The following is a 25,238-nucleotide window of genomic DNA, read 5'->3' as shown; positions in this document are numbered from 1 at the left end:
CCACTGGAAAGCAGTATGGAGGTTCCCAAAAAAACTAAAAATAGAAATACCATTTGACCCAGGAATTCCACTCCTAGGAATTTACCTGAAGAAAACAAAACCCCTGATTCAAAAAGATATATGCACCTCTGTGTTCATCGCTGCACTGTTTGCAATAACCAAGATAATGAAGCAACCTAAGTGTCCCATTAACAGATGAATGGATAAAGAAGATGTGGTACATATTCATAATGGAATATTATTCAGCCATAAAAAGAAAAGAAATCCTGCCATTTGCAGCAACATGAATGGAGCTAGAGGGTATTATGCTCAGTGAAATAAGCCAGGTGGAGAAAGATAGATACCATATGATTTCACTTATTTGTGGAATATAAAAACAAAGCAAAACAGAAGGAATAAAACAGCATGAGACCCTAGACACCAAGAAGTGACTAGTGGTTACCAAGGGAGAGGGGAGGAGGCCGGGGCGGAGGGGAGAGAGAGGACTGTTGAACCACTGTGATGTACATTTGATAATAAAAAAAAGTGTCTATATAAAATGCACCCCTGGAAAGTTATGCCTAAATTGAATTTTTGGAAATAAAATCGAATTTTTAAATCAGAAGGGAAATTTGCCATTCAAAGGGAGTCTGACGCTAAGCCTTTGTAAAGAAAACCATTTTATTTTGCAAAGCAAATAGTCCTCAACTTGCCCTTTTTTAAGCCCAAATTTTTATATGTAGCTTGTGTCTAGCACAATATTTAGCATGATGCTGATTTAAAAAACATCAGTCATGAATTTGAAAGGATTTTGAAAGTTGAGTTTTACAGGCTGTTTTTTGGAGTGTAAAACTGGGTAAATACATCCCTTATTAACCAGGGTTGCTGACGCTTGTCTGGGCGATGAGAAGGCGGGCAGGAGGGTACATACCTGCAGAAGGAAAAGCAGCATTACAGAACCCATAACCACCTCTACTGCTTCTGCTCAGCGGTGCGGGGAGAAGGGCAGTTGGCAGCTTGTCCTAGAAACCAGTGAGGGTGTGATCAAGAGCATGGATTCACACTGCTGTTCGCATGAAACTAATAGAATATTGATGTCAATTAAACTTCAGTGAAAACAAACAAACGTACACATGCAGAAGCCAGATTGCCTGGGTTCGCATCCCCGCCTAGTGTGGCCTTAGGCATTTACACGACTTGACTCAGTTTCCTCATACGAAACGCGGAGAATACGAACACTACCCACTTAACGGAGTTGTTTCGAGGATTCATGAGCTGATACGTGAGTTCTCGGTGGAGAGCAGTGGGTCAGTGATCGTTTTGAATTCTGGCTGGGCGCGGAGCTTCCCTGTGAAGCCCAGGGAGGCTGCGCACGGGCCTCCCGGCACCGTGGGGCACAGCTGGTTCGGCGCGGCCGTGCACAGGAACCGAGCTCCGCGAGGAGGAGGCCAGCGACCAGGAGCGCGCACCTTCCCCGCCGCCGGTCACGCGACCTTCCGCCTGGCTGGGAGCCGAGGCACGAGGGCTCAGCCCGCCGGGAGTCCGAGCGCCCCACTGCGTCGTGGCGCGCGGCCCCCGCGGCCCTCCTGCCGGTCGGGCCCTCGGCGAGGGCTGGCAGCGCACGCAGCCAGGGGTTCCCGGACGGGCCGCGTGAAGCCGAAGCCCCGCGCAGACATTTCTGTGCGCCCGCTCTGTGCTCCGCGCACGCAGACCCGGCCTCCACGGGTGGCACGGCGGCCTCGGCGCCCTCAGCATCCCCGACGGGTGCGGAGCAGCGGGACGGGAGGAGCTCATGCCTTCGCCCCGCCCCTTGCCTTCCGCGCGGCTCTTCCGTAGCCCCGCCCCAAGGGGGCTGCGCCGTAAAGTAAGGAACGGTTTTTGCTCCCGAACAGCCCGCCTCTGTGTTTGCGGCAGGCCGCATTCCACGCTGCCAATATGGCGCCCCCCATGTGGGCAGTCCCAGTGGTTTCTACCCGGATTGCCGGGGGGCAGTGCTGAGCTGGGGTGCTGTCTGTTGAACCCAGGCTTCAGAAAGCTGCAGCTACAATCCGTTTCTGGTTCAGCTCCAGGAACCCACTCTCCTCCGAGGGGCAGGAGCCGCCGCCTGCTCCTAGTCCCTGCAAGCTCCCGCTGTGCCCCTGGCTTGTCTTCCGTGCCACCGCCGGACTCCCCCAGGTCCCTGACACTCCCAGGCTCACACCATGAGTCTTCGGCAGCTGCTGTTGCGCTTGCCCCGTTATCTCGGGTCCTCGGGGCCCCCGCGTCGTTTGGGGTCCCAGTCCCTCGACCCTGTCTGTTCGGTGGGCTCCTGGCACGGTCAGTTCCCCCGGTCCCCGGCCCATTGGAAGCAGGTGGTGTCCGAGGCGGAGAAGATCGTGGGCTATCCCACGTCCTTCATGAGCCTGCGCTGCCTGCTGAGCGACGAGCTCAGCAACATCGCTGTGCAGGTGCGGAAGCTGGTGGGGACGCAGCACCCTCTGCTTTCCACAGCCAGGTGAGCTACTCCCCCACTCCCGACACTCTCGCACCCACTCGAGTCCTTTTTCCTGGCCTGTAACACACCTTTCCAGCCTCGCTCAGTCTGGCTCTCTGTTTAGTTCTTTTTACCCTTTCCTTTCCTCGGCCCTCCTTGACAGTCGGTGTTCTCCCCTATGTAGTTCACCCAACCTCACGTTCTTCCTCCATTCGCTCAACTGAGCGGATAAGTGGTTTTCTTTTGCGAACCCTTGTACTCTTCTCGCGTTTTTGCATCTTAACTATTGAGGGGGAAGGTACCTCAGTGACTTGTGGAGAAATCGCGTGGGGATGTGGGTTTGAGTCACTTTCTAGAAATAGTCTTTGAAAAGTGGAATAGATTGACTTTTGCTTCCGCACTATTCAAGAATCACCTCCAGAAAGAATGGAGAGGGAGAGATAGGCTGAAGGGAGACAGTTCTTTCCCACGAATGTCCGGGGCTTAATAGTAGGAATTTATCCAGTCAGTAGTCATTAACCTCTTGGAATTTTTATGACTTATGATGGACGACTACTGTGAAACCTGCCGTTAGGATTTCAAGGACCATAGCTTTTGCTTCTGTTTAAAAAAACAAACACCTTTTTATTTGTAAATAATTTCAAACATAGTGAAAAGTTCCAAGAATAAAAATGAAACACGTTAGTATACCCTTCAATCAGAACAAAGAACACACTTACATACTGTTCATTAGATCCATCTATTACATACATACTTTTAACATGTGTATGTAAAATACACATATTTTTCCTGAGTCATTTGAGGGTAGATCGCATACATCATGGTACCTTGACCCTAAATTCTCTTTTGTTTATTTCCTAAGCGTAGGGACATTCTTTACGTAACTACATGACAATAATCAATTTGGGCACTTTTAATACCGATACTTTCATTTAATCTGCCATTGATATTCCAGTTTTGTTGATTGACCCTAACGTTCTTTATCACATTCTTTCCTCTCTAGTATTGCATGTAGTTGTCCTGTCTCTCTTGTCTCCTGCTGGGAACATTTCTACAACTCTGCACTTATGACGAGAGCAGTGGTTCTCATACAGGGCAGTTTTGCCCTCTAGGGAACATTTGGCAGTGCATGGAGGTGTCACAGCTGAGGCGTGCTGCTGGCATTTGGTGGACAGAGGGCATAGGTATTGTTAAACACCCTACAGTGCCCAGGACAGCCCCTACAATGAAGAATTATGCATCCCCAAATATCATTAGTACCAAGGTAGAAAAACCCTACACAAAAATTATCTTTTTTTTCCCTGTTTTTTAAAAAAATGAAACATTATTTTGAGATAATTATAGATTCACATACAGTTGGAAGAAATAATACAGATCTAATGATAGAGATCTAATATACCCTTTACCCAGCTGCTCCCAATGGCAGCATCTTGTGCAACTATGAAACAGTATCAAAACTACGGTACTGATATTGATATAGTTAAGATGAGGGACATTTACATTATTAGAAGGGTCCCTCATGTTGCCTTTATCTAGCCACCCCCACTTTCCTTGTTTGCCCCCTTGCTGTAATTTTTTTTTTTTTTGAGAGAGCATCTCTCATTTATTGATCAAATGGTTGTTAACAGTTAACAACAATAAAATTCTGTATAGGGGACTCAATGCACAATCATTAATCAACCCCAAGCCTAATTCTCAACAGTCTCCAATCTTCTGAAGCATAACAAATAAGTTCTTACATGGTGAACAAGTTCTTACATAGTGAGTAAGTTCTTATATGGTGAACAGTGCAAGGGCAGTCATCACAGAAACTTTTGGTTTTGATCACGCATCATGAACTATAAACAATCAGGTCAAATATGAATATTCGTCTGATTTTTATACTTGATTTATATGTGATTCCCACATTTCTCCCTTATTATTATTATTATGTTTAATAAAATGCTGAAGTGGTAGGTAGATGCAAGATAAAGGTAGAAAACATAGTTTAGTGCTGTAAGAGGGCAAATGTAGATGATCAGGTGTGTGCCTGTAGACTATGTGTTAATCCAAGCTAGACAAGGGCAACAAGACATCCACGGATACAGAAGATTTCTCTCAAAACAGGGGGGTTAGGTTCTAAGCCTCACCTCTGTTGATCCCCAATTTCTCACCTGATGGCCCCCCTGCGACTGTGCCTGTCTTAGGTTGTTCCTCCCTTGAGGAATCTTACCCGTCTCTGGCTAACCAGTCATCTTCCGGGGCCATACAGGGAAATGTAAAGTTGGTAAGTGAGAGAGAAGCCTTATTGTTTGAAAAGGTTAGCTTTTTACTTCTTTGCAGATTTATGCCCTGTGGCTTTTATGCCCAGCATTTGTCTTGAGGTATCTTTACCACCTGGAAGAATCATCCTCGCTGTAATTTTTTATGAGACACCTGTTATTTCTGTTACTACAGGTTACTAAATAACAGTATTAAAGTGATTTTATTTCTTGGCGTTGTTCCCAATTATCAGGAATCGTCTTATGAGTGAGCTAAATTTGTCCTTCTGGAATGTTAGTTTCCCAGAGATTCTAGGTGATGCACTCAAAACATCCACCCCCTGCCCCCCACCCATATATGCTCTAAAGCTTAGTGATGAAACTAATGAGCTTATTGCCCAGTTTAAGAACTATACTTTCACCAGTCCTGTTGAAGTGACCTGTGTACTCCCCAGTCCATCTCCCTGACCCCCACTGTACTGGATTTGTGCTTATTTTTCCTTTTTAAAATTATACGAGTGTTTCCCTAAATAATAACATGTTTAATTCTCATTTATGAAGTTTATTAATATGGTAGTTAATTGTGTATTGTCAGCTATGACTTGCTTTTTTAAATTTATCATCGTTTCTAAGAGTCATCCATGCTGGGTCTGACTGCACTTCATCAGTTTTTCGCTGGTGTATGTGAATATGCCACAGCCCTCTTTCCATCAGCATTTGGATTGTTTGCATTTTTGTATTATGAAAAACTCTGTTGAGAGATGCATGTCTCCTGGTGTTCTTGTCTTGAGAGAATAGATTGAGGACTGTACGCATACATTCCCCTTTAGTAGGTAGTACCAAACTGTTTTCCAAAGTGGTTGTACCAGTTTACACTCTCATGAGCCGTGTCTGAGTTCAGTGTACTTCCATGTTCTCATGGCACTAGAAACATGAGGTTTCTTAATTTTTGCTAATTAAATAGTAGGTTTTTCTGTGCCTGGTGGGAATTATATTATTAGTGGTGGGGGGTGTAGTCCTATATTACATTGTGTGTATTGTAGTCTCTGTAAAAATCACTGAAGTGAAAAAGACAGCACTAGAAAGAGCCTTATTAATGTGTGTATTCTGAGATTTGCAGTTCATCTGCTTAGTTGCCGGAGCATTAGATGGGGTCCTGGAGAAGACCCTTTCTGAAACCCCAGAGACACACTAGAAGAAAGCTTCTAAGACCAATGGCTTTGAAACTTTGCTGATTGTAGCCTACCCTGCCTACCTAGTCCCATACAACAGTGAAGTAATTGGAAAGGAAAAAAATAAGTTTCAGAAAGCTGTTGAGGGAACATATATGAATTACTACATTAGAAAAGAGAGATAATCTGCATGCTATTTTATACATTTACTTTGATAGTCTTTCAAATCATCTAAACAGTCTAAACTCACAGGCAGCCAATGAACAAAACACTTTGGGGAAGGAGTCATGTATGTATCTGTTTTAGTAAAAAAGCAGGCATTTGATCTGCAGGGTAGGCAGATTGTGGTTACTGTAACTGCAAAAGCAGCACACCTTACTGTGTTGAAATCTTGTCAGCAAAGCATTGATAATTAAGAGGAAGACCTCTCAGCCAAGGACACACAGACTCTTGTAGTTGATCTAGTTAGGACCAGAGTAAACACGACTTGGTAAACTCTTTTACAGTTCCATTTTACATTTTCTGTTTCATTATTTACTTAAATCAGTATTCTGCCCCTTGGGTCATTTTACTTTTTGAGTACATCTGCATGATATGTTAGGGATGAATCATGTCTAATAACCCTAAAACTTAGGTGAATGGTGGCATTTTTGGCAAATAGCAGGAGACAAAAAGGAAATCACAATTATTTATTATTTATTACTTTCTCTTTCTGTACCTAAGCCATCCCATCATAAAAAGGGGGAAAGAGCCTAAAAGTATATATACTCCTTAACGGTTTAATTCAGAAGTGAGGTTAAATTTAAAATCTTGAGGTTTGGTGAGGTAATGATCTTAATCCTGGGAATGATGTAGCAGTTAGCTAATTTTTTTTGCCTTTGTTCTAGATTTTCTAGTAGCTCTCTGTTGTAAGCTCCAATTAGATAAATAATTCTCAATTAATTAATTCAGTGTTTATTGAAGGAATATAAAGAAATCTAGGATATGGACTATGTCCCTTGATACATAGACATTATGTTGGACACAAATATATTTACAAACATCTAACAGAAGGAAGTTAATGACCTGTGGCTAATGAGTAGTAGTGATGCACTAGCTCTCATGTTTAGAAATACTGAAGTGGCCTGGAATAACGGAGAACCTAAGGGAACTGGGGTGCCGTTAGGATGGATGGGTAGAAATTGCGCAGGTACTGTTTTTGGGTGCTGGTAGTATGTTATGCATTGTTTCCTCCCTGGTTCTTTTTTCTCTGTCCTTCCCAGTCTGTCTTACCTCTACTAGGTATAGGGGGGACCTTAAAAAGTGAGGATGAACAGTGAGTAAAGTAAAGCGAGTGGCCCAAAATGCAGCTGGAACAGCTGAAACAATGTTAGTGCAAAAAAGAAAGTGGGAAGAATCATCCCACCTAATGTTAAGTCTTACGTGTGACTTCACTGATCAAGACAGTACTGTATTAGCACAAGCATAGACAGATCGATGGGACAGAACAGACAGAAATAGATCAACTCAAATATATACCTAATGATTTTTTTTTTTTGAGAGGGCATCTCTCATATTTATTGATCAAATGGTTGTTAACAACAATAAAATTCTGTATAGGGGACTCAATGCACAGTCATTAATCAATCCCAAGCCTATATCTCAACAGTCTCCAATCTTCTGAAGCATAACAAACAAGTTCTTACGTGGTGACCAAGGTCTCACATAGTGAATCTTACATAAATATACCTAATGATTTTTGACAAAGATGCAAAAGCAGTTCAATAGTCTTTTCAGCAAATGGTGCAGGAATGATTGGACATCATTGGCAAGAAAATGAACTTTGACCCAAGCTTCACACCATATTAAAAATATATCAATGTAAAACAGATCACTCTGAAGTGTAAAACTTTAAAGCTTTGGAAGGAAACATAGGAGAACATCTTTGGGACCTATGGTTAAGTAAATAGTTCTTAGACCTGAGACCAAAAGCCCTTTTCATAAGAGGAAAAAATCAGTATTGGACTTCATCAAAGTTAAATACTTTGCTCTGCCAAAGACCTTGTTAATAGGATAAAAAGATTAGTCACAGACTGGGAGAAAATATTTGCAAATCACATATCTGAAGAAGGATGTGTATCCAGAATATGAAAAGAACTCCAGACTCAATGGTAAGAAAACAAAAAATGAACAAAAAGAGGCTATAAAGATGGCAAAAGCATATGAAAAGGTGCTAAGCATAAAACATGATTAGCCATTATGAATTAAAACTGATGAGATGACTGCTAGTAGATACATACCTGTTAGAATGACACAAATTAAAGAGACTGACAGCGCGAAGTCCTGGTGAAGAGGCAGGAAAACTAGATTTCTCGTATATTGCTGATGGGAATGTAAGTCTAGTACAGCTTCTCTGGAAGACGGCTTGGCAATTTCTTTTAAAGTTGAACATACACTTGCCATACAAGCTAACAATCACACTCCTGAGCATTTATCCCAGAGAAATAAAGATTTATGTCAAAACCTATACATAAATGTTTTTGCAGCCTTATTTGTAATAACCAAAAACTGGAAACAACCCAAGTGTCATTTGATGGTGAATAGTGGGACAAACTGGCACACCCATGTAATGGAATTCTTCTCAATAGTGACACAAAATGAACTACTTATTCATATAACAACTTGAATGAATCTCAAAAGAATTACACTGAGTGGAAAAGGTCAATCTCATTCCTCAAAAAATTAGAAGTAGAATCACCATGTAATCTAACAATTCCACTTCTGGGCATTTATTCAAAAGATTTGAAAGTAGGCTTGTGAAGACAGATTTGTTTACATATGTTCATAGCAGCATTGTTCGCAATAGCCAAGAGGTGGAAACAACCTAGGTGTCCATTGATAGACCAATGGATAAACAAAATGCACTGTGTGTGTGTGTGTGTAAATGGAATATTCAGCCATAAAAGGGAAGGGGATTCTGGCACATGTTACAATATGGATGAACCTTGAGGACATTATGCTAAGTGAAATAAGACAGTCACAAAAAAACAAATACTGTATGATTCCATTTATATGAGGTATCTAGAGTGGACACATTCAGAGAAGTAGTAAAATGCTGGTTGCCAGGGGCTAGAAGGAGGGGGAAATGGGGAGTTGTTTTTTAGTGGGAATAGCATCTCAGTTTTGCAAGACGAAAAAGTTTGGAGATTGCACAACAATCAATATACTTAACACTACTGAACAGAAAACTTAAAAATGATTACAATGGTAAATTTTATGTGTATTTTACTACAAAGAAAAAGTTGATCTCAAAAGATTATGTACTATGTGATTCCATTTATACAGCATTTTCAAAATGACAAAACAGAGAGGAGGAGAACAGAACGGTGCTGGCTAGACTCGGGCAGTATGCGTAGTAGGGAGGTTGTAAGTATGCAGAGGTCTTTGGAGGTGATGGAGCAACCTGGTTGCTTGTGATAGTGGCTGCATTAGTCTATACGTGGGGTAAAGCTGCACCCCAGCACTCACAAATGAGTGAAGGTCAAACGCAGTGCTGAAAATGGAATAAGACCTATAGTATGTTAGCTCTACTGTACCAATGTTATTTTTTTTTTAATGTTCTGTAACTGTTTACTATGGGAAGCTGGATGAAAGATACACAGGATTTTTTGTACTGTTTTTGTAACTTTTTGTGACTCTAATTATTTCATAATTTTGAAAAGCTAAAGAATATTGCTTAGAAAAGAGAGTGAATGAACGAATGAATGAAGAAATGGACAAATAGTAGGCCTGGGAGACAGAACTGTATTTCCGCATTTCATCTCTGTCAGTGGATAACAGTGGGGTCCTAGGCGAGTTATTCCATCCCTCTGGGTTGAGTTTCCTAAACAATGAAGCAAGGAGTTTCACTAAATGATTTTCAAAGGTGTTGCCAATTCTAGACTAGTGTAGAAATTAGTTCTGTGACCAAATACGGCAGGTAAGGTAGCCATTGTCAGTTCTCAAGCAGGAAATGAGTAGAGTGATTGCAATGTGGTGACACAAATTTATAGTCCTTTCCTTCTGTTTAAAAATCCTAAAAGTTCCAAAAACAATGCTTTTTCAGGCTCATAAATCTGACCTGAACAGATGTGAGATTGTTTGTAGTCTTTCTTTTATCCACTTAATGTGAATGGTCATGCATTTTGCTGCAGAAATACAATGTTTTTGATTACAGGGTGCTGCCCCAGATCCTGCTGGGGTGCTGGGTAAAATGCACCTTCCCAAAAACAGAAAGAATTTGAATTCTGAGAAACATTTGGTTTCAAGGACTTTGGCTGAGGACTTGTGGACCTATCTGAGCTGGACAGTGGTATGTAGGATGGAGTAGAAGCCCAGGTACGTGCTGTAGATCGGTAGTGTGGGAGGTGCGGCAGTAAGCTGCTGTGCTTCGATCCGCACTTCCTCCCGGGACACCTTGCACTCTATGTTTCATTGCTATCTTGCTAATTAAATGTAATTGTCTACTTGTGCAAAATGTATAGTTTCATTTTTAATCGCTTAAATTTCTATGCAAATCATTATTTTAATAATACTTTCAGATTTTATAAATTCACTTCATGTACCATATATTGTCAAGAACATGAATGCTTGTAATAATCATATGAGGACACATAATTGTTTCTAACGTGATGACTAATACCTTCTTCATAGAGAATTGGTTAACTTTTTGTTGTTTAAACAGTTGATTTTATTGAGCAATGTGGCTTTATTACTTTTCATTGATCACTCTTGACAGATTTAGCTCTGGGTTAAATTTGTGTGTAAATACTTTTGCCTTCAAAACACTGTGATCTCTATTTCAGATTTAGATAGATGGGATTAATTTAGTGTACATTTATTGGAGACAAATTATGACATTTAGTGTCCCTCTTAGCAGATATTGATCCCTTCGTAGATCGTGACAGAATTCTCTACAGTTTCTTGGCTACAGAAGAAAGCTTTGTAGTCTTTTCTTCATGGTAAAATTCTTCAGAGCTCTTTGAATTTATTAGTAGAAATTTCATTTTAGTCCCTTCCATGTCTATGAAAGACCTTTTCTAGATTCGGTTCTGTAATTACTGACTGAAAACCTCCAGTACTTAGGAAGGATGTTGTCTTGGATGACTAGGAGAAAATTATAAATTTTAATTCATTCCATAAATATTTGAGGTGCATGAGGTGTACAAACAAAACTAAGATATACATAGTTCTATCCTCCAGGAATTCGTGAGAGACGGTAGAGTGAGCATGAGCTCTGGAGTCAGGCTGTTTAGATTCATATCCTGGCTCTACCACTACCAACTATTTAAAACATTTTTTTTAGTTTTTTTATTTTATCAAATGTATGTCACAGTGGTTCAACAGTCCCTCTCCCCCTGCCCCTCCCCCTCCCCTTCCCCTTGGTAATTGCTGGTCACCTTGGTGTCTATGAGTCTAATGCTGTTTTGTTCCTTCTGTTTTGCTTTGTTTTTATATTCCACAAATAAGTGGAATTGTATGATACTTGTCTTTCTCCGCCTGGCTTATCTCACTGAGCATAATACCCTCTAGCTCCTTCCATGTTGTTGCAAATGGTAGGATTTGTTTTCTTCCTATGGCTGAATAACATTCCGTTGTGTCTATGTACCACATCTTCTTTATCCAGTCATCTATTGATGGACACTTAGGTTAACCACTAGCAGCTATTTGATATCAGGCAATTTACTTAACCTCTCTGTGTCCTAGTTGCTTCATTTGTAAAATGAGAATAAGTACCTGTATCTTCGCATTTTATGGAGATTAAATGGGTAAATATATGTAAAGTGCTTAGAACAGCACCTTGAACATGGAAAATTTCCAAGTGTTAGCAATTATTATTACTGGAAATTCATTTTAGGGAGGAGATGTGCAAATAGTACACCTTGGGAGAAATGCTATAGTATGTGTGAACATCATGCTGTAGGGGCAAAGAGGGAGAAAATCTCTTTCTCTTTGGAAAATTGTAAACTTTCAAAGGTGATGTGACATTAGAGTTGGGTCGTGTTGAATGAGAAGAAAATGACCAAAGCAGGAAAAGAAATTAAGACACAAGGAATTGCTTAATGAAGTGTAGGGAAGTAGTAGTTTGGTATGAGCTCAACATGGGGTGGGATGAGGTGAAAAAGATAGGCTGGAAATGCCTGCTTTTGCCAAGGTAGAGTAACTAATGCTAGACTTGTCCTTCCACTGTAAATAACTAGGAAGTGGGAGAAGTGTATTAAATAACTATGTTCTGCTTGGAGTACAGGCAGCACAAGATTGTGATCCCTGTGAGAGGAACAACAAGTGCGGTGAGAACTGTGAGGTCTTTTCCACATAGCAGTACAGAGAGGGGGAGTTCAAGCAGAGGGTGGTGGCCCTACTGAGTTGAGGAGACAATCAGATTTTGGGGAGGCAGAGGCAGCTGGATATCGTAGGGCAGCATACAGAAGAGAAGGGAGTATGCAGAGAAAGTTCCCAGAAATCCGAGGTGCCCACTTCAGTCCATTGCTGAAAGCTAAGCATCACATGAATAAAATGCAACCTCGCGAGGCCTGGGAGCTGTAAGCTCTGTAATTCTCGGAGAGCTAAGGGATAATGGATTCTAACCGGACAGTGTGAGAAGACCTTGTTGAACAGCTGGGCACTTGGTAGGTGGCCCAGAGAAGCTATGCCTTAGTAACAGGGATGAACCAGCTTCAGAGTACAGTGTATTCCTGAGCCTCCCTAACAGAGCTAAACAGCAAGTCTCAAAAGGATCAAGCTGACCCAGAAGTTAATGAACTGCCAGCAGCACCCCAAAACCCTTTAAAGGGAGACTGGAAAATCCAGACACTCAGCCACAAAATATCACAATACCCAATATCCAATAAAAAATTAGTACACTTCAAGAAACAGAAAAAATGACCCATACCCAGGAGGAAAATCAGTCAGTAGAAACAGATGTGTAAGAGACAGAGACAATGCAATTAACAACTCTTATTATAAATATGCTCAAATATTTAATGGAAAATGTGAAAAATGAAAAAAAGTGATGGAAAAATATATATCAGATGTAAGTCCTGTAACTAAAAGTTCAGTATATAAAAGAAAAAATCATCTGGACTGGCTCAGCAGCAGATGAGATCCTAAAGAAGAAAGGACAAGTGAAGTAAGAGCTTAGCAATAGGCACTCTTTTCTCCTGATAGAAGAGATCTGTGCAAAATTATAACTAATATTATTAGTGGCGAAGGGCTGAATGCTTTCTCCCTAGGAGAGGAATCAAGAGAAGGATATTCTCCCTCACCACTTCTGTTCAAAATTTTACCAGATGCTTTTGCCAGTCAAAAAAAAAAAAAAGAAATTAAAGGAATATTAGATTAGAAAAAAAGCAAGTCTTTATTTCTAAATAATGTCCATCTGCTAGGAAGTTCTTTGCAATTTACACACACACAAAAAACCAACTACTAGAACTACTAAATAAGTATAATGAGGCTGAGGGACACAATGTCAAATCAATTGTATTTCTCTATATTATGAGTGAACAGTTGGAAAATGGATTCACAAAGCAATACCATTTACAATAGTATAAAAGTAGGAAATGCTGAGGGATAAATTTTATAAGTACATGTAAAATCTGTATTTTGAGAACTATAAAACATTGATAAGGAAATCAAAGATGACCTAAATATACCATGTTCATGAATTGGAAAATTTAATATCAGAATGTCAATTTTCTCCAAATCTATCTTACAGATTTGGCATAATCCCAATCAAAATTTCTGCAGATGATTTTTTTGTCAAAACTGACAGTTTTTAAAGTTCATCTTTGATTGCAAAGATCTAGAATAGCCAAACCAATTTTGAAAAATAACATTGTAGCACTTACGTTATATGATTTTAAGACTTTCTGTAAAGCTACAATAAGTAGGACTGTGGGACTGGTGGATAGACATATACATCAATATAACTGAATAGAGAGTTCAGAAATGGACCCATATGTAAATAGTCAATTGATTTTTGACAAAAGTATCAAATTAATTCAACAGTCAAATGATAGTATCTTCAACAACTGGTGCTGAGGAAAAAGAAAATCCTTAATCCTTATATCACAGCATAAAGAACAATTAAATTGTAATGGATCTTGTATACCTATACATGAAAACTAAACTAAAGATTCTAAAAGGAACACAGGAAAAAAAAACTTTGTGTCGAATGCAGGAGCCTAGTTTCAAAAAGACAGATGCACCCCTATGTTTATCGCAGCACTATTTACAATAGCCAAGAAATGCATGCAACTTAAGTGTCCATCAGTAGATGAATAGATAAAGAAGACGTACATATACACAATGGAATATTATTCAGCCATAAGAAGAAAACAAATCCTACCATTTGCAACAACATGGATGGAGCTAGAGGGTATTATGCTCAGTGAAAAAAGCCAAGCAGAGAAAGACAAGTACCAAATGATTTCACTCATCTGTGGAGTATAAGAACAAAGGAAAAACTGAAGGAACAAAACAGCAGCAGACTCACAGAACCCAAGAATGGACTAACAGTTACCAAAAGGAAAGGGACTGGGGAGGATGGGAGGGAAAGGGGGGGAAAGGAGCATTATGATTAGCACACATAATTTTGGGGGGGTCATAGGGAAGGCAGTATAGCACAGAGAAGACAAGTAGTGACTCTATAGCATCTTACTACGCTGATGGACAGTGACTGTAATGGGGTATGTGGTGGGGATTTGATAATGGGGAATTCTAGTAACCATAATGTTGCTCATGTAATTGTACATTAATGATGCCAAATTAAAATAAAAAATAAAAACAGGGCTCCCCCATAAAAAAAAAACCTTTGTGTCTTTGAAGTAAGCAAAGATTTCATAAGGTACAGAAAGCATGAAGTATAAAAGAAAATATTGGTGAACTAGAGTTTGTCAAAATTTAACACTTCACTCTTTTAAAGATGCTGTTAAAAAGGCAGGACACAGACTAGAAGAAAATATGTACATTACTGATAAAGGACTTGTATATAAAACATATAGAGAAATCTTGTAGCTCAATAAGAAGACAACCTATTTTAAAAATTGGGAAAGATGTGGACATTTTACAAAAGAAATTTGTAAATAAGCACATTAAAACATGCTAAACACGATTAGTTATCTGAAAATGCAAAATAAAACTATGATGATATGCCACTATATACAAATAAGAATGGCTAAATTTAAAAGGTCTGACTGTAATAAATGTTGATTAGGATGTGGAGCAACTGGAACTGTTAAACATTGCTCATGAGAATGTACAGTGGTATAACCACTTTGGAGAAGTGTTTTATCATTTTTTTTTTTAAGTTAAGCATGCCCTATGCCATATGACCTAGCAGTACCACTCCTGGGTATTGAAATGATAGAGAAAGGAAACATATGCATTCAGAGTTTTTAACATGATTGATTAGAGCAGTTTTATTCATAATAGCTATAAACTAAAAACAATGCATATTTCTATCTAAGGTGAATGGAATACCCTTCAGAAAGAAAATGAATAGATTAATAATGCAGTCAATAACATGGATGGATCTTAACATTCCGAGTGAAAGAAGCCAGATATAAAAGAGTGATCCTGTATTATTTCATTTACATGAAAAATCTACAGTGGGTATAATTATAGTGGCAGAAAGCATCCACCTTGGTTGATTGCTTGGGACCACAAATGGGAACAGGGGAGCTTTTTAGGGTACTGGAAATGTATTATATCTTTATTGTGGTGGTTACACAGATGGGTACATTTGACAAAACATTTTACTGTACACTTAAAATTGGTATATTTTATTTTATCTAAATGTTACTGAGTGTATCATTAATCGATTCATTATTATTGTCAAAGGGTATTCATTTGCATGAGCAATAAAGCAATTTGTTTCTTTACCTTAAATGAACATTTTGATTGTTTCTAGTTTTTAGCAACTGTGAATAGAGCTGCTATAAACTAAGTAACATTAATTTAAAAAATGAAAGGTTGTGGCCAGATGTGAGGAGCTTTGTATGTCATGTTAAGGAAATCTAATTTTATTCTGAGGTTAGTGGCAACCATAAAGGTTAAATAGCAGAGAGACCAGAATAAATATGCTTTTTTTCATCCTTACCAAGTTTTTGTTGTTGTTGTTGAATATTTTTTATTGAAGTTTAGTTGATAAACAATATTATATTGGTTTCAAATATACAACATAGTGATTCAATAGCTATATGCGTTATAATATCCTCACCCCAACTAGTGTAGTTACTATCTGTCAGCATAGAAAGGCATTACAAAACTAGTGACTATATTCTCTATGCTATACTTTCATCCCCTAATTGACTAACTTATATTATGATTGGGATTTTGTGCCCTTTATCCCCTTTATCTGTTATACCCACACACCTCTCCCCTCTGCAATGGTAACTGCCAGTCACGTCTCAGTGTCTGAGTCTATTGCTGTTTTGTTCATTTTGTTTTATTTTGTTTTTAGATTCCACAAGTAAGTGAAATCATACAGTATTTGTCTTTCTCCACCTGGCTTATTTCATTTAGCATAATACCCTCTACTTCCATCCATGTCCTCACAAATGGCAGGATTTCTTTCTTTTTCATGGCTGGCAAATATCCCATTGTGTATATGTCACATCTTTATCCATTCACCTATTGATGGGCACTTTGGTTGCTTCCATATCTCAGCTATTTTAAATAATGTGGCAGTAAACTTAGGGGTGCACATATCTTTTTGAATCAGAGATTTTGTTTTCTTTGGGTAAATTCCTAGAAGAATTACTGGGTCAAATGGTATTTCTATGTTTAGTTTTTGATGAACCTGTACACTGCTTTGCATAGTGGCTGCCCCAATTTACATTGCCATCAGAAGTGTAAAAGGGCTCCCTTTTCTTCACATGCTTGCCAGCACTAGTTATTTCTTGTCTTTTGGATAGTGGCCATTCTCACTGGTGTGAAGTGGTATCTCATTGTGGTTTTGATTTGCATTTCCCTGATGATCAGTGATGTTAAGCACCTTTTCATGTTACTGTTGGCCATTTGCGTGTCTTCTTGTATATTCAGATTCTCTGCCCATTTTTAAATTGGATTATTTGTTTGACTGGGGGTTTTGGTTTGTTTGTTTTTTGCTATTGGGATACATGGTTTGCAAATGTTTTCTCCCATTCCGTAGGTTGCCTTTTGATCTTGTTGATTGCTTCCTCTACTGTACAGAAGCTTTTTAGTTTGACGTGGTCCTACTTGTGTACTTTAACTTTTGTTGGCTTTGTTTCTGATGTCGTATCCAAAAAATCATTTCCAAGAGCAATGTCAAGGAGCTTTTCTTTGTTTTTTTTCTAGGAGTTTTGCAGTTTCAGGTCTTACCTTTAAGTCTTTGAAACATTTTGAGTTAATTTTTGTGAGTGGTGTAAGATAGAGGTCCAGCACCCAGTTGGAATAGAGCTGGTTCAGCTAGGAAGCTGCAATTGGCAGCAAGGGCCCTGCCTCACAGCATGGCAGCTCCCAGAGGGGGCCTGGGCGGTCATGAGCTGTTTCACCACGTGTGGGCCTGGCTGCTCCTGAAAGATGGGGAAGGGTTCATGTTAAGAGAAGCCCTTGCTTCACGCCCAGCTGCCTTACTTTTGCTGGGAAGTGATTTTACTCATCAGAGGCACTGTTGGACGGGATGGCATGCTGGCACACAAGTCAGTCCACACATGGCAGTGTGGGCAGTGGTGTGACGGGGGAATCGCATCCAAGCAGCATAAACATCTCTTCTGAAGAAGACAAGTTTGTCGCCTCTCCAGGATGAAAAGGGTGTCTGGGGTCTGTCCCTTATAAGGTCAGTGGTTCATCTGCAGGAGTGTATCGTGTGGGTCACAGCTGTCGGGTCGGCTTTCACGGGAGGAAGTCCCTGCTCTTGAGCACATGCACAGCCACCCCTACCTGCCCCCACTCCCACCTTGTCGGGCTGACTTGACAAGGTAAGTAGAATGGTCTACTCTATTGGCAACAGTCACCCCGCCCATCTGCTCCTTAAGAGCCCCTTCTCCGTGGTGGTAGCTTTGTTGGGTCACATGGAACACAGATATTCTCAGGTGCTGGTCCCATTCCCAGAGATTTATCAAAATGTCCCTTCCCCAAACCACCAGACATGTTCCTTTCTTGTCCTGATCATTTGGCTGGCCTATTAGACATTGTTTCCAGGCAAAGAGAGTAGTGAGCTGTAGTGCCCTAGGTCCTCTCTGCCCACAGGAAGGGTTTCTCTTCTTATTCTCAGAATCACCCCTGGATGGGCTTGTCGTGTAGCAGAGGTGCACTTGTCGCTGCTGCTAACACATAGCTCAGGTCTCTCCGCAAGCAAGAAGGAACTTCTTTCCCCTCAGTCTTAGGCTCACTGGGGAAAGGGTACCCCTCATAAAGCATGGGTGCAGCTTGGGGGGGGAGCTGTCACGCAGCAGGGCACGAGGCACAGGGACTGTATGTGCTACATAGCTGCTTTCAGATCCCCATTGGGCCTGCTGCTGCTCCTTTGACGATGTCCTGCTGGAATTTAGGACTAACTGCATCCAGTAGCCACGCTAAGCTGCTAGATTGCGTGGTCACTAAAAGTTTTTCTATTCAGTTTTCATCAGAGTGCAAGACAGGAGCTGTTTCTCAAAAGGAAGTTGTTGTTTCAGTTGCTTGCTGACAGGGCCTGGGTCGTATTCCAGAAGGTTACAGGGCTGTGCTGTCTTCCGTGGGCCTTTTCACAAGTTCAGTACAGTCTCTGAGGTAAAAGCATCTTCTGACTTGTCTGTGCAGTAGTAGGACAGGGGAGGAGGGCAGTGTGTGCACCTACTATTCAAGCGATTCAAGCGGAGGGTGCTCCCCCCGGAACCTAGTATGCCTTTGTTTCATGATAGTGTCACTTTTCTTTCAGAAGTTTTCCCCTAGAAATGCAATGATTTTGATAAGGAAAGGGAATTTGATCAACTTCTACTATGTACGTCTTTCCATAATATTCCTTCCTCCTGAGCCAGGGAGCTGCTGTGGGGATTCTGCCAGTTTTGCAGAACACCTGGGCTGTCACGATGGCTACTGAGAGAAGAGGTTGGTTAGAGCTCCGCCCCTCGTACATGACTCCTACGTACTGCCAGCCTGACCTGTGGACCAGAGGAATTCTTATTTCTAAGAATTCATGTTAACTCAGAGCCAGTAGGTAATAATCCTCAAAGAGATAAGGCATTTCCCTTTCACCAGCTTATCTGGGTAAATGTCCAGAGGTCTGTTTGGGAAAGAAAATCTTGCCCAAGGAATTTGGCCGTCGCTCTATTCAAGAACTGTGTGTGCTTAAGAGGCCAGCAGATCTCTTCTGCAGTATCACAGATGAGTCCCTAGTCACTACTTCTGGAGCTGTTTGTTTTTTTTTGTTTTTTGTAATGAAAACAGATATTAGTGGGATTCCTGTTCATTTGAATTCCTGGGTCTGATTAATTAAACATGGTCAGGGATTTCTGCCTATCACAGCAAAGCCCGAGGTTACCTAGTACTCCTGTGTCCACTTGCTGCTTGGTAGGACACCTGCCCACTTTGCTTCTGCCAGGTAACTGCCCCCGCCTACCCTGGTCCCCTCCCATTGCTCTGAGGTCAGGGAGTCCGTGCCGGTGGTGGGGCCTTAGCCCCAGCAACCAGCGCCGCCAACGTGATGAGTGTTGGTGCACCCGCACCTTGGGTCCAAAGAGGAGGATCTTCTGGGCCCAACTGGGGGACCTACTAAAAGCAGTATATTGTATGAAAAAAAGTTTATATAGTTTGAATAGAGAAAATTGGGAAAATAATATCTTCACCATCAGCTTCCCTTATTCCTAAGAACCTACCACGACAGTCAGGACCATTTTCGTATTGGGAATCACAATTTAGGGTCAATCAAGTACCATCATTCTGTCATAGTAAATTAATGCCAATTTAAATAGGTGTTTGTCTTGCCTCAGGGTTTCAGCCCCAGGCAGGTTCACTATGGATTCAATGAGACAGAGAAACACAATGGAACGTTCTTGCCGTGAAAGGGTTTATACCGGCTTTATTATCCTCATTAGAATCACATCTGCGCGCAGTCTGCAGGGCTGTAATCCTCCCCTGTCTCTGGGCAGGGCAGGGCTCTTTATCTAGTGACTCAGTAATTGCTCATTGCCCATGGGTGTGGAAGCAGTAGCCTAGCAGCAGGCCAGTGACATCAGCAAGTAGCGTAGGATCCTGGGTGCCTTGCCAATGGGTTTCAGCCCTGGGCAAGTTCACTATGGATTCATTGAGACGGAAGAATGACAATGGAACGTTCTTGGGGTGAAAGGGTTCATTACCCGGCTTTATTCCCACGGTGGCAGGTCAATCACTAGAATCCCATCCACCCAGAGCGAGCCTGCCCGCAGCAAGCCGGTCTCTGCCTCCGGGCCTCTCCACCCCGCAGCCGTCTCAGTCTCTGTCCTTGGCGCTGCCGCCACTCCAGTCTCGTATCTGCTCTCCTGCAGCCTTGCAGCCCTGCCACCATGTCGCCCACAGCCCTGGGCAGAGCTCTTTATATAGAGTCAGTAACAACGTATCGCCCACACGTGTGCGGTGAGCCAGCCGACCAGGGCCAGGGGAGGGTCCTGGCCACAGGAACCTTCACTTTATACACACTGACCATAGAGACTTCCATTTTCCCCACAGTATTATATTCAATTTGTAATTTTATTTATTTTAGTTGTATAAGAACTAAAATCATACAGTGTTTATCATTTTTATATTTGTACATATTTAAATACTATTTTAATAAAACTCACTTAAGGCAATACTGGGTGACTGAATTTTTGCCCTTTAAAGACCTTCCATTTTATTTACTTAAGGTTGAGGAATACTAACTAGTCTGTATTCTTAGTTTGGGGCTCAGTTCATAAGGATAAATTGGTCATAGGATTTTAAGGCTGTGTCTTGCCAGTGGGTTTCAGCCCCGGGCAAGTTCACTATGGATTCAGTGAGATGGAGGAATGACAATGGAACATTCTTGGGGTGAAAGGGTTTATTACCAGCTTGTTCTCCCGGCCGTAGGTCGAGCACTAGAATTAACGTCTGCATCCAACAGTCTGCAGGTCTGTAATCCTCCTTCGTCTCTGCCTCTGGGCCTCTCCGCCCCTGCAGCCGTCTCAGTCTCTGTCCTCAGCGCTGCCACCACTCCAGCCTCTGCTCTGCTGCAGCTGTGCCACCGTGCAGCCCAGAGCACTGGGAGAAGCTCTTTATATAGCGTCAGTAACAATGTATTGGCCACACGTGTGCAGTGAGCCAGCCGACCAGGGCCAGGGGAGAGTCCTGGCCACAGGAACGTTCGCTTTCTCCACAGGCTGTAATACTATATAATTCTTAGTGCTTACATTCGAATGAATTGGGATTCAGATACCCACATCTCTCTTCTCATATTTCTCATTACTACTGATTTTTGGCAACTGCTTTTCATCCACTCTGTATTCTATAACTGCCCTTTCTTTATTCTTCCATAGGATTCAGAATTTTCAATGTGTATGTGTGTTTTAAAACCTTGGAAGCCCTTTAGTTACCAAGAAATGTTCATTTGTGCTTGTGATTTGGAGAGTTTAATGAATGTTTTTCCAAAAATAGCTACCCTAGAGTATGTTTTTAAAATAGGTACTAGATGTTAACCATTCAGATACTTGTTCCTGACTTAATAGTGATTCAACATTCTGGATACAAACCTTTAGTTCATGGAGTGCAGCTGGATTTTATTTTCTTCCTCTGACTCACCAAAGGCTTCTCAAAGCCTTTCAATTTTTTCTATTTTTGTGTACTGGAATTCATTTTAACAAATATTTTTTAAATAGCTTTAAAAATCACCATTCTCTTAGAATCTCTCCTTGGAAGGTTGTTACATTTGCTCCCAAGTTTTCTTTTCTTTTTTTTTTTTTGCACACGGAATCGGTTTTATTTCCAGAATTGTGAGGCTAGTTGTAGATCTAGTGAATATTATGTCATATTCTAAAAACTTAGCAGCAGTGTTTTGAATTTTGCAAACATTGATAATTTGCATGTGCATATTCTATATGGTGTTTAATAATTACTGGGGTTTTGTGACATATGCTTTCAACATCTTAAATTGTTAAACATTAACAAGTAAATGAAATTTATCCTCCGAATAAAAATGGCTTCATGAATCTTCTACTTCAGGATTTCTCTCAAACTTCAGGCTTTTTCTTTTATTTTGTGTATTTTAAAAGAATGTTATTTAGTTTTACAGGACTAATGCTATTCTGTATACAAAGATTCTATTAAAAGCATTTGTATGTAGTTCAATTATTTTTAAGTATTATATATTTTCTCACATTATTCAGTAGTGTGCGTGATTAAAAAACAAATGTGACAATTGAGTATGCATGGCACAATTTCATGAGTATGCAGAAAGGAGCTCTCAAAATGAACACCTAGAAGTTGGTGGTCCTGGCCCCAGCATTTTAATCTGACTTGAAAGATATTTATGAATATACTTCGTCAACTTAGGAAAAAATGGGGGTGGAGCTTTTCCATCCTGGATAATTTTTACTGTTTCATACTAAAAAAAAAGTCTTTGATTTTGAATGTGTGTTAGAATAATGGGTTCATTTGTTGCACGGTTGGGGTAATGCCTTTGTCATATCGAGGCTAATGCTGGGAGGTTGGTTTAATTTCCCCCAGGTCATACTGAGTTTCTGGTTATCTATGTGTCAGTTATTGTCTTGCCAATGGGTTTCAGCCCCGGACAAGTTCACTGTGGATTCAGTGAGACTGAAAAATGACAATGCAACATTCTTGGGGTGAAAGGGTTTATACACAACTTTATTCCCACGGTGGCAGGTCCGTCACTAGAATCCTGTCCACTCAAGAGCGAGTCTGCACGCAGCAAGCCGGTCTCTGCCTCTGGGCCTCTCTGCCCCTGCAGCCGTCTCAGTCTCTGTCCTTGGTGCTGCCACCACTCCAGCCTCTGCTCTCCTGCAACCGTGCAGCCCAGAGCCCTGGGCAGAGCTCTTTACAGAGAGTCAGTAACAATGTTTCGCCCTCACATATGTAGTGAGCAAGCCGACCAGGGCCAGGGGAGAGTCCTGGCCACAGGAACCTTCACTTTCTCCACAGTTATCCAGTAAAAAGTTTCTTTTAAGTACCTGGTGGATATCATCCTGCTGCCTGGGCTGCTTCCACCACCTTCATTTGGTAGTGGGTTAGGGAATGCAGACTGGTTTTTAATTTTACTGTGGAATTCCAGCTAGTTTTCGCTTGCCTAATTACAGTGGGAGTAGTAGTCTATGAAGAAGACTGCAATTTAGGGAGGCCGCGCTGCATGAGCCATAGATGCACGTGGGCTTGTGTCCCAGTGGGTTAAGTCCCAGTGCTGCCATTCCCTGTTTGTGGGAACTAGAGAATTCCTTGGGACTTACTACCTCATCTGTGTTATTTCTGTCTCACGGGATTGCAATGAGGACGACGTGAGCCCACACGCTGTAGAATGTTTAGCTGAAGTGCTCGACAAACACAGCTGTTGTTATTAGATATTATTTGTGCCCAGTCATCATTTCTCTGTGATCTTAGGTTAGTCATTTTTTTTCTTAAAGTATAGTTTCTGGAACCCAAAGAAATATTACAGATGAAAAGCATTTGAAAGGTATGCTGCTCTGAGCAAATACAAAGGTGGAATTGGAATATTGTGATAGTTGTCGTTAGAAATAGTAGCAGTTGAAGTATAGTGGGAAGAACATTGTTCTGGGCACGGGCTGACCTGGGCTCAGACCTGGTTTATGTCATTTACTGGCTGCGGTTTGCTCAGACCTTCCATTTTCTCATCAGCAGAAATAGGAATAATACCCGCCTTGTAGACTAATCATACCCATCATGTTGGGAGGCTTGAGTGAAAGGCCTAGGCGGCCAACAGTTTCCTTTGCCCCTTCCTACCTGGAGACCGGGAAATGTCCTTGGCAAAAACAACATCCTTTTTGAAGCAAAATGTAGGTGAACTTTGCATTAAAGTTTTTTTCTATTTTCAGTGCAAGTTAAATGGGACTGGCTAATGGATTAAGAGGACAAAGGTCTGAAGAACATGTGGCCCTCGATTAGATTTTAGAATTCTTGCAATTTAAGGGGTTTGAAGAGTATAAAGAAAAAAGTTCAAAATGTGAACACAGTTGGCTGCTCTGAATTGTGTCATCAACCTAGGCAAGGTAGAAAAGAGGGAGCCGAGGGTCTCAGGTGCGCAAGAATAATATATGTCAGGGGTTTGTAAACTCTTAAGTCATTTTAGCCACGAATAAGGTATTGCCTTTTTTTTTTTTTTTTTACCTTTGCCATGAGGAAAGAGGAAGCATCTGGGGATGGCAAACGACAAAACCTTCTTTCTGGTATGCTCTTCTCTGGGGGTAAACTGGCTGCGCTCTGATGAAGCAGCCATTGCTGTTTCTGGGACCTCATGAGCACTGTGATGCCTCATTGCTCAGGGGCCCAAGACAGACGTACGGGTGTGGTGATGCCCAGTCTAGCTTTATGGTTTGCAAGCAAGGTGCCTGCCTCTTTATGTGACTGGCAAATCTTGAAATCTCACTGAATGGCAGTTTGGTGAAGTTTCCTGCAGACAGATAAATTCTACCCTTCTGTGATGTGGAGCCATAGACTCCTCAGTGGCTTCCCATGTTGTGCAGGGGACAGTTTAGCCTGTGCATAGCACAACATCCCTACCTTCCTTCCCAGTCACTCCTGTCGCTCTCCACATTCCACAGGCAATCATCTCCTGTCATACCTGATAAGCATTGTTGCCCCTCGGGGGCTCAGCTCCAGTGTTTGCTGTTTTGCTAAGCACTCCTTGATTCCTGCAGGTTAAATTGCTCATTCCTCCTCCAGCTTTGTGTCTCTTTTAAAAATCAGAAGCTGTGATGCCACAGACCTTGCGTTCTCTGCAGCACTGATCAGCTGGTGTCAGGTGGTGGCTGGGCGTATGTTGTACACTTAACATGTATGCAGTTTTATTTGCCAATTATTCCTCAGTAAAGCTGGGAGAAAAAAATGATTGGGCATATGTTCTCCAGCTCTCCGTTGGAGATATTTCAGTTACATCTGGCCACTTCGTGGGTTCATTGGTCTATTTGTATCCTTTATTTTAGACCTCTGATTTAAGGATAAGTGTTTCTAAGACTAAACTTTTTGAAAAATGATGTTCGTCTTTATAGTGCTGTATTCCTATTGCCCAGTATATATACTTGACACATAGAAAGCCTTCAGTAAGTACTTGCAGATTCAAAGTGAATGGAGTAAAACCTTTCCTAACCAGAGGCTTTTGTCCTTTTCCTGGTCTTTGCTTTATCATTACTTTAATTAGATCCTGGTGTTTATCTTATGTATCATTGTTCATAGCCT

At 41.3% G+C, this 25,238-nt stretch overlaps 1 protein-coding gene across 2 annotated transcripts in view; it reads left to right on the top strand.

Annotated features, from left to right (window-relative positions):
- Positions 1–1,885: 1,885 nt before the first annotated feature.
- PDSS2 (decaprenyl diphosphate synthase subunit 2) overlaps positions 1,886–25,238 on the top strand; it is a 193,862-nt gene continuing 170,509 nt past the window's right edge. For both annotated transcript variants that reach the window (XM_036902897.2, XM_036902896.2), the window contains exon 1: positions 1,886–2,473. In XM_036902897.2, coding sequence (XP_036758792.2) covers positions 2,181–2,473 — 293 coding nt within the window. In that variant the 5' untranslated portion in view covers positions 1,886–2,180. The remainder of the gene's footprint in view (positions 2,474–25,238) is intronic.

The sequence above is a fragment of the Manis pentadactyla genome, chromosome 12, assembly GCF_030020395.1.
Source record: "Manis pentadactyla isolate mManPen7 chromosome 12, mManPen7.hap1, whole genome shotgun sequence".
In the NCBI taxonomy this organism is placed as follows: domain Eukaryota; kingdom Metazoa; phylum Chordata; class Mammalia; order Pholidota; family Manidae; genus Manis; species Manis pentadactyla.
The sequence above is the reverse complement of the archived record's forward strand: the minus strand, read 5'-3'. Positions and strand labels throughout refer to the sequence as shown.